Source organism: Eptesicus fuscus, chromosome 4, assembly GCF_027574615.1.
Source record: "Eptesicus fuscus isolate TK198812 chromosome 4, DD_ASM_mEF_20220401, whole genome shotgun sequence".
In the NCBI taxonomy this organism is placed as follows: Eukaryota; Metazoa; Chordata; class Mammalia; order Chiroptera; family Vespertilionidae; genus Eptesicus; species Eptesicus fuscus.
The window spans coordinates 95,114,771-95,129,396 of NC_072476.1; the positions used below are offsets into that span (position 1 = coordinate 95,114,771).

Sequence of the window (14,626 nt, forward strand, 5' to 3'; positions counted from 1 at the left end):
TCTACCATGGCCTGAGAAGGTGAGTCAGCTTGTTATACCTTGTATTAATTTAAAGCTAGATCTGTATTTTATTTTTTGTTAATCCTCACCCGAGGATATTTTTTCCATTGATTTTCAGAGAGAGAGTGGAGAGGGGGAGGGGGTTGCAGAGAGAGAGAGAGAGAGAGAGACATAGATGTGAGAGAGATACATTGATTGGTTGCCTCCCACATGCACCCCTACCGGGGCCAGGATCCTACCTGCCACCCAAGTATGGGCTCTTGACTGGGAATCAAACCCGCACATTTTTGGTGTGCAGGTCAACACTCTAACCATTGAGCCACTAGCACTATATTTTCATTTAAAGTGGATAGGCTTTGAGTAAGTGTTTGAGAGCAAAAGTGAATTAGACTAATAGCTATACAAAGTTGACTCTACAGAGTTGCAAACTCAGTGTCCTAGGATATAAGGCGAACAAAGGTCCATCAGAGAGAAAAGCCATGCCCATCTAAGAGATCAGCCACTGCTCAATTCTAAGTAATGCCTACATGTGGGCAGGAGAGTGTTAGAAAAGGGAGCAGCTTGTAAGACTCAGTGATTGAGAAGAAACCAGACCATCTATGGCTTGAATCCTTAAAAAGTACAAATGGATGCCCAGTTCACCTCAGAGGAGAACACCTTGCGATGAAAAATTCCTCAATATTAGTCCTTTTATTGAAAGAAATCTATTCTACTCCTTAAGATTCTTGTTTCCTTCTCTGGTTTTAGCTATGTTAGAGTTATATTGTAGTTGTTGCTTAATTTACTATTAGGCAAAAAAAAAAATAATCACTGACAACTATTAATCTGTATAAACTAAATGTGCATGTAAAAGTCATTACCTTACACAAAAGTTTATAAAGCAAACTTTCTGTACCACAAATGGAAGGATATGTGTTTCTAAGACTTGCCCTTGAAGAGTAAATAAATAAGTTGGGGAAAGAAGCATAACACATGTCAAATAATCGCAATGAAACTTGATTATCTAACAAAATTCCCAATAACGAAATGATTGCAAAACTATAAGTCATCCAACATGAAACCCACTTATGACTAGAGTTAATATAGTGCAATGTAATAGTGGGAGGATCAAGTCCTGAAAGTTCAATAGATGGCAGTATTTCCCATAATACTAAAAATTACAGATGTTTAACTGATTTGGGTAAGTTTTAATGTTACTGGAAAAGAAAATATAATTGATGAGGATATTGACATTGTGATATTGCGATAGCAAATATTCTGGAGGAAGAACCATAGTTTTATTACATACATTTTCATAAAAACAAATCTAAATGTATATAATACATTGAACACCAGTATTTTACCTGAAGGTGGTATTCAAAGAAACACACAAAAAGCTTCTTTGATCCGTAGTGTACTTTTAAAAATGACATCCAGTTGATTTTATTATGGTTACAGGCATATTATTTTGAAATTTGCAAGGATTTCTTTAAGTATCAGGAATAACGAGGAAGTTAAAAAGATAGGGAACAAAATAACCATAAGTGTTAATCCATAGCCAGATGTCATAATTTATGATTTTTACACTATTTTAACTTTTTATTTTAAGTTATAAAATTGTGTTATCTTTTACCTCCTTCACCCATTTATCTACCCTCCTCCCATCTCATCTCTGACAAATACCAGTCTCTTCTCTGCATCTATGAGGTTGGTGTTTTTGTTTTTCTTTCAGATTTCACATAGCAGTTGTCTTTCTCTTTTTGACATATTTCCCTTAGCATAATACCTTCCTGGTCTATGTAGGTCATTGCAAATGGCAAGATTTCATTATTTTTTATGGTTGAATAGTACTCTCTCAGAAAAATGTCTATTCAGGTCTTCTGCCCATTTTTTAATAAATTGTTTGGGATTTTTTTTTTGTGTGTGTGTGTGATTGAGTTGTATGAATTCTTTATGTGTTTAGTTATTAACGCCTTATCAAATCTATGATTTGCAAATACTTTCTCCCATTCAGAAAGTTGCCTTTTTATTTTGTGGAAGGTTTCCACTTGGTCTAAAGAAACATACTTCTGATTTTAAAGTTAAATATGTTTAAATCATTTCAGGTTGCCTGTTTAGAAACTTACCAGTCATAACATGTCAACCATTTTGCTCTTTGTTTTAAATATATTTGGCAGTATGCTATGGCAGAATTATCATTTTTTCCCTTTATTTTCTCTCTTTTGTATAGATATTTATGTTTATGGTCATAAGCAGAAATTTATTTGAAGTGCTTTGATTGTTTCTAGTTAGTTTTTATAAATCAATTTTTAGTTTTCCACAGAAAGCTGAAAAAATAGGAATTATTTTCTATTAGAATTTATAAATTTACTATCTTTTAGCTTTTTATGAGTCATGCATATCATTAAAAGTGAGAGAATATTTGCCCAGCTAGTGCAGCTCAGTGGTTGAGCGTCAACCTATGAACCAAGAGGTCATGGTTGATGATTTCCAGATGTGGACTCAGTTCCCAGAAGTGAGCATACAGGAGGCACCCCATTAATGATTCTTTCTCATCAACAGTGTTTCTATCTCTTTCACCCTCTCCCTTCCTCTCTGAAATCAATAAAAAATATTTAAAGAATAAAAGTGAGAGAATGTTCAAAAGTGGCACACTGTATCTTCACTTTGAAGAGAATAACTTTTCATAGCATAAGTTCAGCTTTGCTATAATTAACACATCATAACACAGAATGTGTTAGGTTAAAGAATTTTAAAGATGTTATTTCAGAGTGCAGTGAAGATTCTCATACTGGACTATTGTGTTTTTAATGTGTGGCATTAAAATAGCTATAGTATCATCATATATAATAAAAGGCTAATATGTAAATTGTCCCCTCAACTGAGAGTTCAATCAGTGGGTGGGGCTAGCTGGCCAACCGCCCACAGCCCCTCCACCCAGCTGACCCCACTCTCCATACCCTCCCCACCCTGATCGGGCCAGCTGGACCACACTCATGCACGAATTCATGCACTGGGCCACTAGTTAGCAATATACTTTATTCATGTATTAAGACATTGCAGGCATACCTTAATATAATGCTTAATGATTAAAATTCAATGAATAAAATTAAATTAGAATTCAATTAGATGCAGGAAAATTCCTTATTGCTTGTGTCTCCTTTTCCTAAGTTGAAAGCAGCATTTCCAATGTAAACTATCTGCATAACACAATTTAAAAGAGAGATTTAGAAACTCTCTGGGTAATCTTGTTAATGTCAGGCAACCTTGATAATTCAGATATTGTGGTATCTAACTATTTATATGCCAATCAATTTTCTCCCAGAATCATCTATAAATACATATTTTATATTCAGCTGGTCACTTTATCATATAAATATTATTCATATAAGAAAATATTAATTAGTCACAATGAATGTGATGATCAGATTAATTAAAGGTTTTGAAGGCTGTGGTTTGGGTTAATCTTAGGGAATAACTTATTTGCTTACCTGGCAAAGTCACTGAAGCAAGCATACAGGTCTTTTAAAAAGCAATTAGAATCAATGCTATCCTGGGGAAAAACTGTTAAAAGGGACAAGCTTCATTGAGCAAAATGCCCTTTTATTATCCCCACCAAGTCTTCCTTTCTTTAATGTACTTCACTTAATCATTAACATTTTATGATGCCTTCTAAGAAATTATGTGAAAAGGATCACATCTAGCAAATAAAATTATAGCACAGTCAGAAACAAAAATATGAAATAATTGTATTTGTATCTTTATGCTGTGTACAATTACATAATATAAAACAAAAATAGGTAATGTTAGCACTATTTGAAGATATCTTTAAAACTTCCTAATAAGGCAGACTCTAACAGAAATCATCCTATATAATAAAGAGGCAATATGCAAATTGACCCTCACACCCTCACAAGATGGCTGCCTAAGAGCAGGCTGGCAGGGGGGTTAGTGAGGGATGACCAAACAACTGAACAAGCAGGCTGCATGGGCTGACCAGCTAGGCAGGGGTGGGCAGTTGGGGGTGACCAGGCTGTCAGGGGGGGCAGTAAGAGGAGACCAGGCCGGTGGGGGTGGGGCAGTTAGGGGCATCCAGGCTGGTGGGGAGGTCACAGTTGTGGGTAACCAGGCAAGCAGGGGCATAGTTGAAGGGCGACTAGGCTGGTGGAGGGGGCAGTTGGGCAACCAGGCCATCAAAGGGGAGCAGTTAGGGTTGACCAGGCTGGCAGTGGGGAGCAGTTAGGGGCAACCAGGCCAGCAGGTGGGCAGTTAGGGGTGATCAGGCAGGCAGTCTGGTGAGCAATTAGGAGCCAGCAGTCCAGGATTGTGAGAGGGATGTCCGACTGCCAGTTTAGATCTGATCCCAGGGATCGGACCTAAACCGGCAATCGGACATCCCCCAAGGGATCCCGGATAGGGAGGGTGCAGGCTGGGCTGAGGGGACCCCCCCGCCATGCATGAATTTTGTGCACTGGGCCTCTAGTTCATATATATTAAAACTAAAGGAAAAAAATACTAATATGCTATAAATAATTTTTTAAAAATTAAATAATGCTTATTTCACCTTCATTTTTTAGTTTTCCAATCAGAGGATCAGAAAAAAGTTAACATATTGAAGACAATTATATATTTTTGTAATAATATATTTCTCATTTTTATTAGATTCTCCCCATCATTATGGATTCCCAGCATTTGTGGTATCCCAAATTTTTCCATTCTGAAGAAAGATTCAAATACCAGTTGTTCACATCTCAATTTTACTTAACTTTTACTGTGATAAAATGTACATAACATAAAATTTACCATTTTAATCATTGTTAACTGTACAGATCAGTGGCATTCACATTTTTGCAATGCTGTACAGTCATCAATACCTCCCATCTTTAGAACTCTGCATTTGCAAAACTGAAACTTTGTACCCATTAAAGCACTAACTCTGCATTTTTCCCCTCCCCTCAATACCTGGCAACTACTATTCAACTTTCTATCTCTAAATTTTACTATTCTACTACTTCATATGAGTAGAATCATAAAGTATTTGCCCTTTTTTACTTCATTTAGCATGTTTTCCAGCTTTATTCATACTGTATAATATATTACAATTTAATACCTTGTAAAAGCTTATTAATATTCTGTTTGATATTATATTGTATTTTCTTTAGCCGTTTGCTGTTGGACATTTGGGATGATTCTGTCTTTTGGATATTATCACTAATGCTGCTATGAAAATTGTTGTACAGATATATATTTAAGTTGCGGTGTTCAATGCTTTTGTGTGTATAGCAAGAAGGATTGATGGATCCTATGATAATTTTATGTTTAACTTTTTGAGGAACCACTATACTTCTTTCTTAGAAAATTTACTATTTTACATTTCCAATGGCAATGCATTAGTGTTCCAATTTTTCTACATGCTTGTTAATACTTATTTTCTTTTGATTTTGTAGAAATAATAGCTATTCTAATTTCAGTCTTTATAGTTTGTGAGTTTCTAATAATTTGTCAGTTTCCTATATATATAATTTTTTAGCATTTTCTTACATTATTTTTCTTTCTACAAAATCTTACAATTCTTTTATTTCTACACAATATGTGGTTCTGACTCCAGTTCATTTATGGTTTTAGTAATTTGACTTGTCTCTCAGTTTATTGACAGTCAGTTGGTTAAAGGTTTGTCATCTTTGTTTATCTTTGCTTGGAGAGAATTGAGAATTGAGCTGGTACTTTCTGCAGACCGGGAGCTCTGTGTACTGGGAGAGGGTGGGGCAAGAGCAAGTAAAAACACCACAAATCCTTACAGTTTGGAAAGTGCTTTTTCTTAATGGAGTATTTGCTTGGTGGCTATAAACTTTTGGCTTTTCCAGAACTCCTATAACTTTGTCCAGCCAGTTTCTGGTGTTTTCCACCTTTCCACGGGGAATCGAGGTCTTGGAGCTTTCTAACCTGCCATCTGGCGGATGTCAGTCATATCATTATTTGAAGGCATTTAAATCCTAATTGTTCCAATACATTCAACTTTTTGAGATAAGATAAACATTCTACCTTGAAAATAAATTAAGGTAACAAAATGCTACAGACTATGTAGTAAACATTTGGTGTAACAGGCACCTCATTCAGGAGACATGCTTCCTGTCTCCCTGGCCCTGAAAATGTGGAGTACATTCCTCCCAGGGGAGCCTTATTGTGGAGCCCCATGAAGCCCAAGTGGCATACAGGGGAACAAGAGTTCAGGGGATCATGTGTCCTTGCTACTGATAGAAAGTCTTCCAATTGACTTCATAGCTCCCTATGGTTGTAGTGGTATGAGTACACCTATACAACAAGTCTGATGCCATGGTTTAAAGATATTTGGGGTGTCACTCAGCCTGTAGTGGATTTTACCTGTGAGAAGCAGACAAATGTTTGTGACAGGAAAGTAGACTGAACAAACTGTATCATTTATTCAGGACTGTTTGTCCTTTCACTCTCTTATCATGCTTTTCTGTAGGTGGTGTGTATGTCCCTACTACTTTAACTTTGGGCTTGACCAATGGCTTTGTTTGACCAATGCAATACGTGGTGGAAAAAAATTGAATTAAAGAGAAAGATTGAAGTTTCTGCCATATATACATTTGTGTTGAAATGATTTTAAAAAAAGACATCATAATGATGTGAAAAGAATATATAGAATAAACCAGGAGTTCTAGAAACCTGAAAATAATTAAAATGGGTCATGAAAGCAAGAAAAATCAAAAGAATGAATAATATAGAAACAATGAAATAAAAATGAAAGTAGAGAAAATTCTCTATACAATAAGCAAGTTAGTATATTATAGGTGAAGTGGTCAGAGAAGAAAACTGTGAAATGTAAACTTTCCTTTATAAACACAAAATAAAATAAACATTTTGAAAGAGAACTTTTATGACTGGGAAAAAAAAGGATTCAGAACTCAGACTAAGTTATCACTCTACATTTTAATATGAAAACACCATCTAGAACTAAGCACATCTGATGATATTTGTTTATCATAAACACCAAAATAAACCTTAACTATGGATGCAGGAAAAGGAGCAAATCAGCTGGCTAATTGTACTTTCCTTCTCTGAAAAAATATATACCCATCTCACAATATACAGTGATGCAAATATGGACACTTTGGTTGGTTTGGGAGGAGTCTTTGTATCATATAAATTTACATCAAATCATTATCTACTTCAGCCTTCAACAAAAGAACAATTTATTTTACTATAAAGGATCTTTTCCAGTGATTCTTCACTGCTACATAATACCCTTGCATTATTGATAACTGTTAAAATAACAACTCTTTTCTCTAGTAAATGCTCTAAAAAAGGGAGGGAACAAGGAAAACTCAATCATTAATTTCAAGAGGGAGAATTAAGAATTGTTCTCACAAACCCAATTATAAAATGTATTTCTGAAAATTGAATGAATGATCTCTTTGTCTCTATCTGCCTATTTCTCTTTTTCTCTCTGTCTCAAGCTAATAAATAAGTGGAGATTCCATATAGTACACACATATAATATGTGCTTGTATAAACAATATGCATGAGTATATATGCTTGTGTGTGTGTGTGTGTGTGTGTGTGTGTGTGTGTGTGTGTGTGTGTGAAATTGCTGTCTGTCTATGTGGCATTTTTTTTAATTCGCTTTAACCCTCTTAAAGATGGTATAGCACAGTATATAACCTTTTAAAAAAAGTTTATTGGTTTTAGAGTGAGAGGAAGGGAGAGGAAGAGATAGAAACATTGATGAGAGAGAAACATCAACATCCATTGCATCCCCTGTGCACCCCTTAATAGGGATCAAACCTGCAGCCCGGACATGTGCCCGAATGGGGAATTGAACCAGCAACCTCTTAGTGCATGGGTCAATGCTCAACCACTGAGCCACACCAGGGGCCAGGCTACATAACCTTCTTGTGAACTCAGAGTGCTCTGAGCATTCTTTTGGCAAGAGTAGAAATGCTCACTGGACTGTAGCATAAAATTATTTAGATGGGTGTTGTTTTTTGTTTGTTTGTTTTTCCCAGAGAGTAATTATAAAGTAAATATATTATGGAAAAGCAAAAGATTATTCAGCATGTATATTAATATTCTATGAGTTACAACCTTTATTAATCTTATTTAGATAAAAGTGCATTTCTTTTCCTGAATAGCAAGCTGATTTTTTCTATGTGAATGAATTAATGGCAATGGCAAAACTTCAGGCTTTTAGTCAAAGATTTCTAAATTCATTTTGATTATACCCTATAAAGTTTCTCCCCTGTGTTTTTCACTCTCATAGAAAATTCTAATTCTCATAAATTAACAGGTAAATGAAAGTTTATGTATTACCATTATAATTCAAAATCATAATACCTAATTATTTGTGGACTGTTGTTTCTCAGGTGTCAGAATTTTTAAGGGTAATTCTATACAGTATTTATATATCTTCATGGTTAGTACTGGCATGCTGTTTTTGTTAGAATTAGTATGTAGAATAAGTTTGATATAATTTGTTATTTTAGGATAATTTTATGTGTTTTCTTCCATTGTTAAGCATAGTATGCTAACATGTGTTAGGGCATAAATGAATTATATTGGTGTTTAAAGTTACAAAGGTAGATGTTGATATCATATTTATGTTCAACACAAATGTGTAAGCATTAAATTCATGCTAGGCTCTTTAGAATATGCTTTCTACTCTAGCAGGTTCTATTTTTATATTTTAATAATCTTTATTATCAGAGACATCTTAAGCTCATTGAGTTCATTTACATTTATCATAGTGTCTCTGTTTTCAATTTCCACTTCTATTAATCCTGTAATTCTCTAGCTAGAATATTACCTTTGTGCCTTATATAATATGTACTCAGAGGCTGTATTTTACAAATTGTTTGTATTTTTTTATCTTATTAGAAAAAATCATTTTCATTATCTTTATTCCTTCATCTATTGAGGACACTGGTTATTTCTATATCTTGGCCAGTGTGAATAATGCTGCAATGAACATGGGAATACCGACTTCTCTGTGGGTCTTGATTTCAGTTCTTTCAAATATACTCAAAATGAGATTAATGATTATATGGTAGTTCTAATTTTACTTTTTTGAGAAACCTTTATACTGTTTTGCATTGTGGCTGAACCAATGTACATTTCCACAAACAATGCACAAGGATTTCCTTTCTTCAGATCGTGCCAATATTTGTTATATTTGTATTTTTAGTAATAAACATTCTGGCAGATGTGAGATGATATCTCATTGTTATTTTGATTTGCATTTTTCTGATGATTAGTGATGGTGAACATATTGTCATGTATCGATTGGCTATTTGAAAGTCTTCTTTTGAAAAATGTCTTTTTAGCTCCTCTCCCCATTTTTGATCAAATTGTTCTTTTAGTGTTCAGTTGTATAAGTTCCTCAATTTCTGGATATTAATGTTATTATATTAATAATTTTAAAATATTTGTCCCATCGTGTAGGTTGTCTTTTTAATTTTGTTGATTCTCTACTTTGCTGTGCAGAAGTATTTTAGTTTGGTGTAGTCCTTCTGATCTATTTTTGCTTTTGTTCTCCTGTGCTTTTGATGTCATAGCCAAAAAATTGTTGCTACAACCAATGTCAAGATTTCCCCCTATGTTTTCTTCTAGGAATTTAAATTTTCAGTTGTTAATTCATTTTGAGATGATTTTTGTATATAATATAAGGCAAAGGTCCAATTTTATTTTTTATATGTGAACATTTTATTTCCCCAATACCATTTGATGAAGAAATTATTCTTTCTACATTGCTTACTGCTGGCACCCTCATCAAAGATCAGTTGGCTTTATATGTATGGATTTACTTCTGGGCACCCTATTGAATTTCCTTTTTTATTTTAATTAATTATAAAATTACTTTAAATTATTTTTAGAAGCTGACCAAGAATACATGGTAAATAAATGTATAAAAACACTATATTTATTTGCCATAGTTTTCACCAACTTAAGTTTATTAAACAAAGTAAAAATCACATTCACATGTAGGCTATATTCTTTTTTCTGTTTTCACTTTGAATTTCACATATTATCTGGAGCAAAAGTAGAGATTGCACTACAGTTTTGCTCAACATCAAAATGCAAACTTGACCTCCCTCATCTATTTTTCTGTTGTTTCTGGGTGTAGAATTGATAAAATATTTTAATTCAGATATCTACAAATTCTTCGCATGTAAGCTATTTTGCATACAAGTTAAAGTTTATGTAATTCTAGTATTGCATTACTAAGTGGTATACTAAAATTTAAAACTTGAAAACAACTTAATTTTATGTTCATTTAAATATTTTTCTAAATATTTGAATGTATTTTCTTGTAAAATAAATTTATTATCATTGAAATGTTTAATATAAAATACTTTTCAGAGCATTATCAGCTGTATGTTCCTGAGTCAGCTCAAGTTGGTTCAGCTGTTGGGAAAATCAAGGCAAATGATGCAGACACTGGTTCAAATGCTGACATGACATACTCCATCATTAATGGTGACGGTATTGGAATATTCTCCATCTCTACTGACAAAGAGACCAGAGAAGGGATCCTTTCCTTAAAGAAGGTAAAATGAATATAATGTTAGTGATTTAGGCAACTCACTCATTTTTGCATGAATGAAAATTTAGCAGGGGTATGAATAATCCATATTGTCAGGTCATTAAGATGATAAAATATTTCTTCTTTAAAATGTAATTACATTTTAGTTATGCAACATTGTGACTGGCTCTTTGGATACTCTCTTAGAAATTATATCTTGTATGTTGAAAAACATTATGTTGAATACACCATGAACGTGCCCCCTCGTCTTTGTTCTAAGGTAACAGATTTATCATCAATGTCAGTTATATTAATATCATTACTCTATGTTGTAAATAAGAGACTTTCCTAAACTACAGTAATGTAAAAATCTTTACCACATTATCCAACACTCTGTAGGATATAGGTTTATACCTGATGGTCATGGATCCATAAAAACAGCTTTGGCAAAACCATTAACCTTATTCCCCATTCTTTTTTATTCTTAAGAATTTGTCATTGGATTAAATTTGTCAATTGCTTTTTGCTTTTAAGAGTACATAAGGCTCATGTCCTTATAAAAAAGAAATGGAACTAATAAAATTACAAAAATCAATTTAAATGTAATGCCTAGTGAAGTTATATCTCAGTCTTTAAATGTTTAATGACTTCAGCTTAAAAATCTACTTATTCAGATCTTTAGATTCTAATTGTTGCATATTTTGATTCAGAAAGACTGGAGTGGGTGGGGCCAAGGAATTGGCCTTTTTACTTTTTTTTTAGTCCTCACTGGAGGACATGTTCTTTCATTGTTTTAGAGAGAAAAGAAGGGAGAGGAGGAGAGAGAAACATTGATCAGTTGTCTCACATATGCACCTAAAACCTGGGTATGTTCCCGGATCAGAAATCAAACCTGCAATCTTTTGGTGTACAGGACAATGTTCCAACCAACTGAGCTATGTACTGACCAAGGTGGAATTGACCTTTTTAACAAATATGTTCAGAACACAGGCTGAGAAATTTTACCCTCATGTGCTATTGTAGATATTAATGTAAATTTAATTATCTATCTATCTATCATCTGTCTATCTATCTATCTATGTATCATCTGTCTTATCTATCTATCTATCTATCTATCTATCTATCTATCATCTGTCTATCCATCTATTTTTGTTTTGTATATACTTTTCTATTTGCTTTATATTAAATCACATTAATTCTTCTATTAATCACAATTTTATATTGATTTAAAATTCAAGATTTCTGAATGCTATGCAGGGGCCTACAAAGTAGAACTTAAAGTGTATAAAGCAGTAGTCATCACTGGTCTGTGTAAAATAATCATATCTTTCAGATTAGCATTATCAATCTCAGAGTTATTTTATTGCTATGTTTTATGTTGTAAAGCATAGAGATTTAACCTTTTGTACTCGGATGTCAAGTGTGACTCGACACTGTTAGCATTAGAATAAAGGAATCGAGAAAAAAGCAAGCGAGTGCAAAGGGTTAAAACCTAAACTATATAACTCAGTGGGTTTTAACTTTTAAGGGGTACTGATTCAGATGGCAAGAAATGGATACAAGTCTGTCAAAATATGTTCCTTATTTAATCTCTAAAGTAGCTCATGTTAGCCAGTAAGGCAGAGCAGCTAATCTTCCCAAAGATCAAAATCAGCTGTGCTCTCTAAATCAGCTTGCAGGAGCACTGCACATTCCTGTCCATATCATTTCTTCATCAGAAAATTGCCAAGTTAAATTCACCAGTCCATGGTATGGCACCTTGTAAATACACTTTGATAACTTTCATTCATTGTTTAATGGAGCCTGACTGAGTGGAAAGGGGGAAAAGTGATAAAGATGAATGCAAGTTGATGCACTTTTTCCTCTGACATCAACCTCTAGCTAGGGATGTGCTTCTTCTTAGCAGTCTGTCTCCGAATCCCTTCTTGGGCTTTTTATACCAATTTGCACTCTTTATAAAGTTGTTCCATGTGTTGTTGTTTTTTAATTCAGGGTTCCAACCCTATTTGCTCTTAATAAATATCAACAATATCATTTGTAGTATTACTTTTCCTTTTAAACCTATTTAATTACATACAGATGCCTATTGATTTAAACCAAAAAATCTTGAATTTGTCTCCATATCAATGAAAAGTAATGGAAAACATACTCTTCCTGTCAGATGAAATATAAGTTTGGTCCTGTCATTAAAGCAATATATGACATTATATCAAGTCTTTTAATCTTCAGTTTTCTTATTTAAGCACTTTACAAGGTGGTTATTGAACATAGATAAAATATGATCAAAAGACACTTTAAGTTTGGCCTGGCTAATAATTACAATAATACCTCAATATCTATTTTTTAATTATCATCCCTTTTTCCTGCATGTGCACCAAACCTTTAAACATAGTTTCCAGAGCACACCATGCTGTTATATAGCTGCCCTCCTTTGTTGCATGTTGTCTCATTCACCTGGAAGCACACAAAGCATGAAGTATCCTGTGGTATTATATTGTATCACATGAACATGCTGTCGTTAATGTGTCTTGGTAATCCACTTCTCCTTCCTCCTTTGTAAAAAAAAAAACTATTTCGTTTTTCAGAGTTCAATTTAAGTATTGTCTTTGTAGTGCAACATTTTCAGGCATATTTCAGCCACAAATATCCTTCTTTGGATTATCTTTTCCATTTTTCACTTATTTCTTATGGTATAAAACAGAGCAATTCCATCTCTTTCTTAAATCTGTTAGGTCGGAGAAGTAGGAAGACCTTATTCTGGTTAATTTACTGTGAATCCACTAGTATTCCCATGAATATATGCTACAAATGTATCTCTGTCTATAATAGCTGTTAAATATTTTATAACCAGGTACTTATATTTTATACTCTATATTATATAAAAATCATATTCTATATTATATGATTTCACTTAATAAATGATCCATTGAGATGAAGAATGAGTAAACATAGTAACTTTTAAAATTATATTGTAAAATCTCAAGTTAATCCTAAGAGAAAAAAAAAAGTAAAATGGGTTTCACTATAGCCATACTATATCTATTCCAAATAACCACTTTTTTTTAGTAGATTGTATTTATTTGATTTTTTGACATCATTACATTGCCTGTCATTACATGAAAGACTAAGAATCAGAATGTCCTTTGCCATGGACTGTAAACTTTTGAGGCCATGAACTACAAAGAGCAATAAACAAGGCATCCCAACACATTGTAAATATACATATAGGCAAATCCATGATCATACTTTGTACATAAGAAAAAATAGTTTTCTAATTCTAATGAACTATTTACAAAAATTGAATATTCATTAGGGATTTTATTATTGAAAACCTCAGCCAACCGTGTATTTTTATTCTTAATAGGTTCTAATATCTAGAAAGTAATACTCCTGCTCAGCCTGATGCTGAAGAGAGAGGAGTCCATGTCAATTCAGTGAAATCTATTACTGTGTTGGTAATAACTTCTGACAGAGAAGTGCCAAAAGAGTACAGACAAAAATGCTCTCCTCCAAATACAATATAACTAAAAATTAATGAAAATGACTCAGAAAACAACAAAACCTAGAAACTTAACCACAACAACAGGCAACAGCAAACTTTTCTTTAATAAAATGTAAATTAAAGAAAAAATGAAAAATGCACAGCAAAATTGCAAAATTTCTAGCAAAAAAAAGTATATGGAAACTATGAGGTACAGAATAAGTGCTTCTGAAAGTATATTCATAATCCTAAATATATTAGAGACAGAAAGTAAAATAATAAAATTAAATAAATTGAAGATATCACTAAAAATAGAAAGAATAAGAAAGTAAATAAAGACATTAATGAGGTTAGAAATCAGAAACATATTATATACAAAAACCTTAGATTTTGGAAAGAAAGCAAAATATAAAACAATAAATAAGCTTTAAATAATCTTAATAAAAATCATGGAAGGAATAATAGAAAATAAATAGCTATAAAAATAGCAAGTGTGACATACTTTCTTAATTTTACACAAATAAATTTCATGTAAAGAATATTTTTGTAAAAGTTTCTAAAAAGCAACTTCAGACATAAAAAAAATACATATAAACTAATTTCATATAAGATAATGAGAAACT

At 33.0% G+C, this 14,626-nt stretch overlaps 1 protein-coding gene across 1 annotated transcript in view; it reads left to right on the plus strand.

The window, feature by feature from the left end:
- CDH18 (cadherin 18) overlaps window positions 1-14,626 on the plus strand; it is a 213,568-nt gene that overhangs the window by 133,629 nt on the left and 65,313 nt on the right. Inside the window, exon 5 of the mRNA XM_008161781.3 lies at window positions 10,360-10,547. Within this exon, the coding sequence (XP_008160003.1) occupies window positions 10,360-10,547 (188 nt within the window). The remainder of the gene's footprint in view (window positions 1-10,359; window positions 10,548-14,626) is intronic.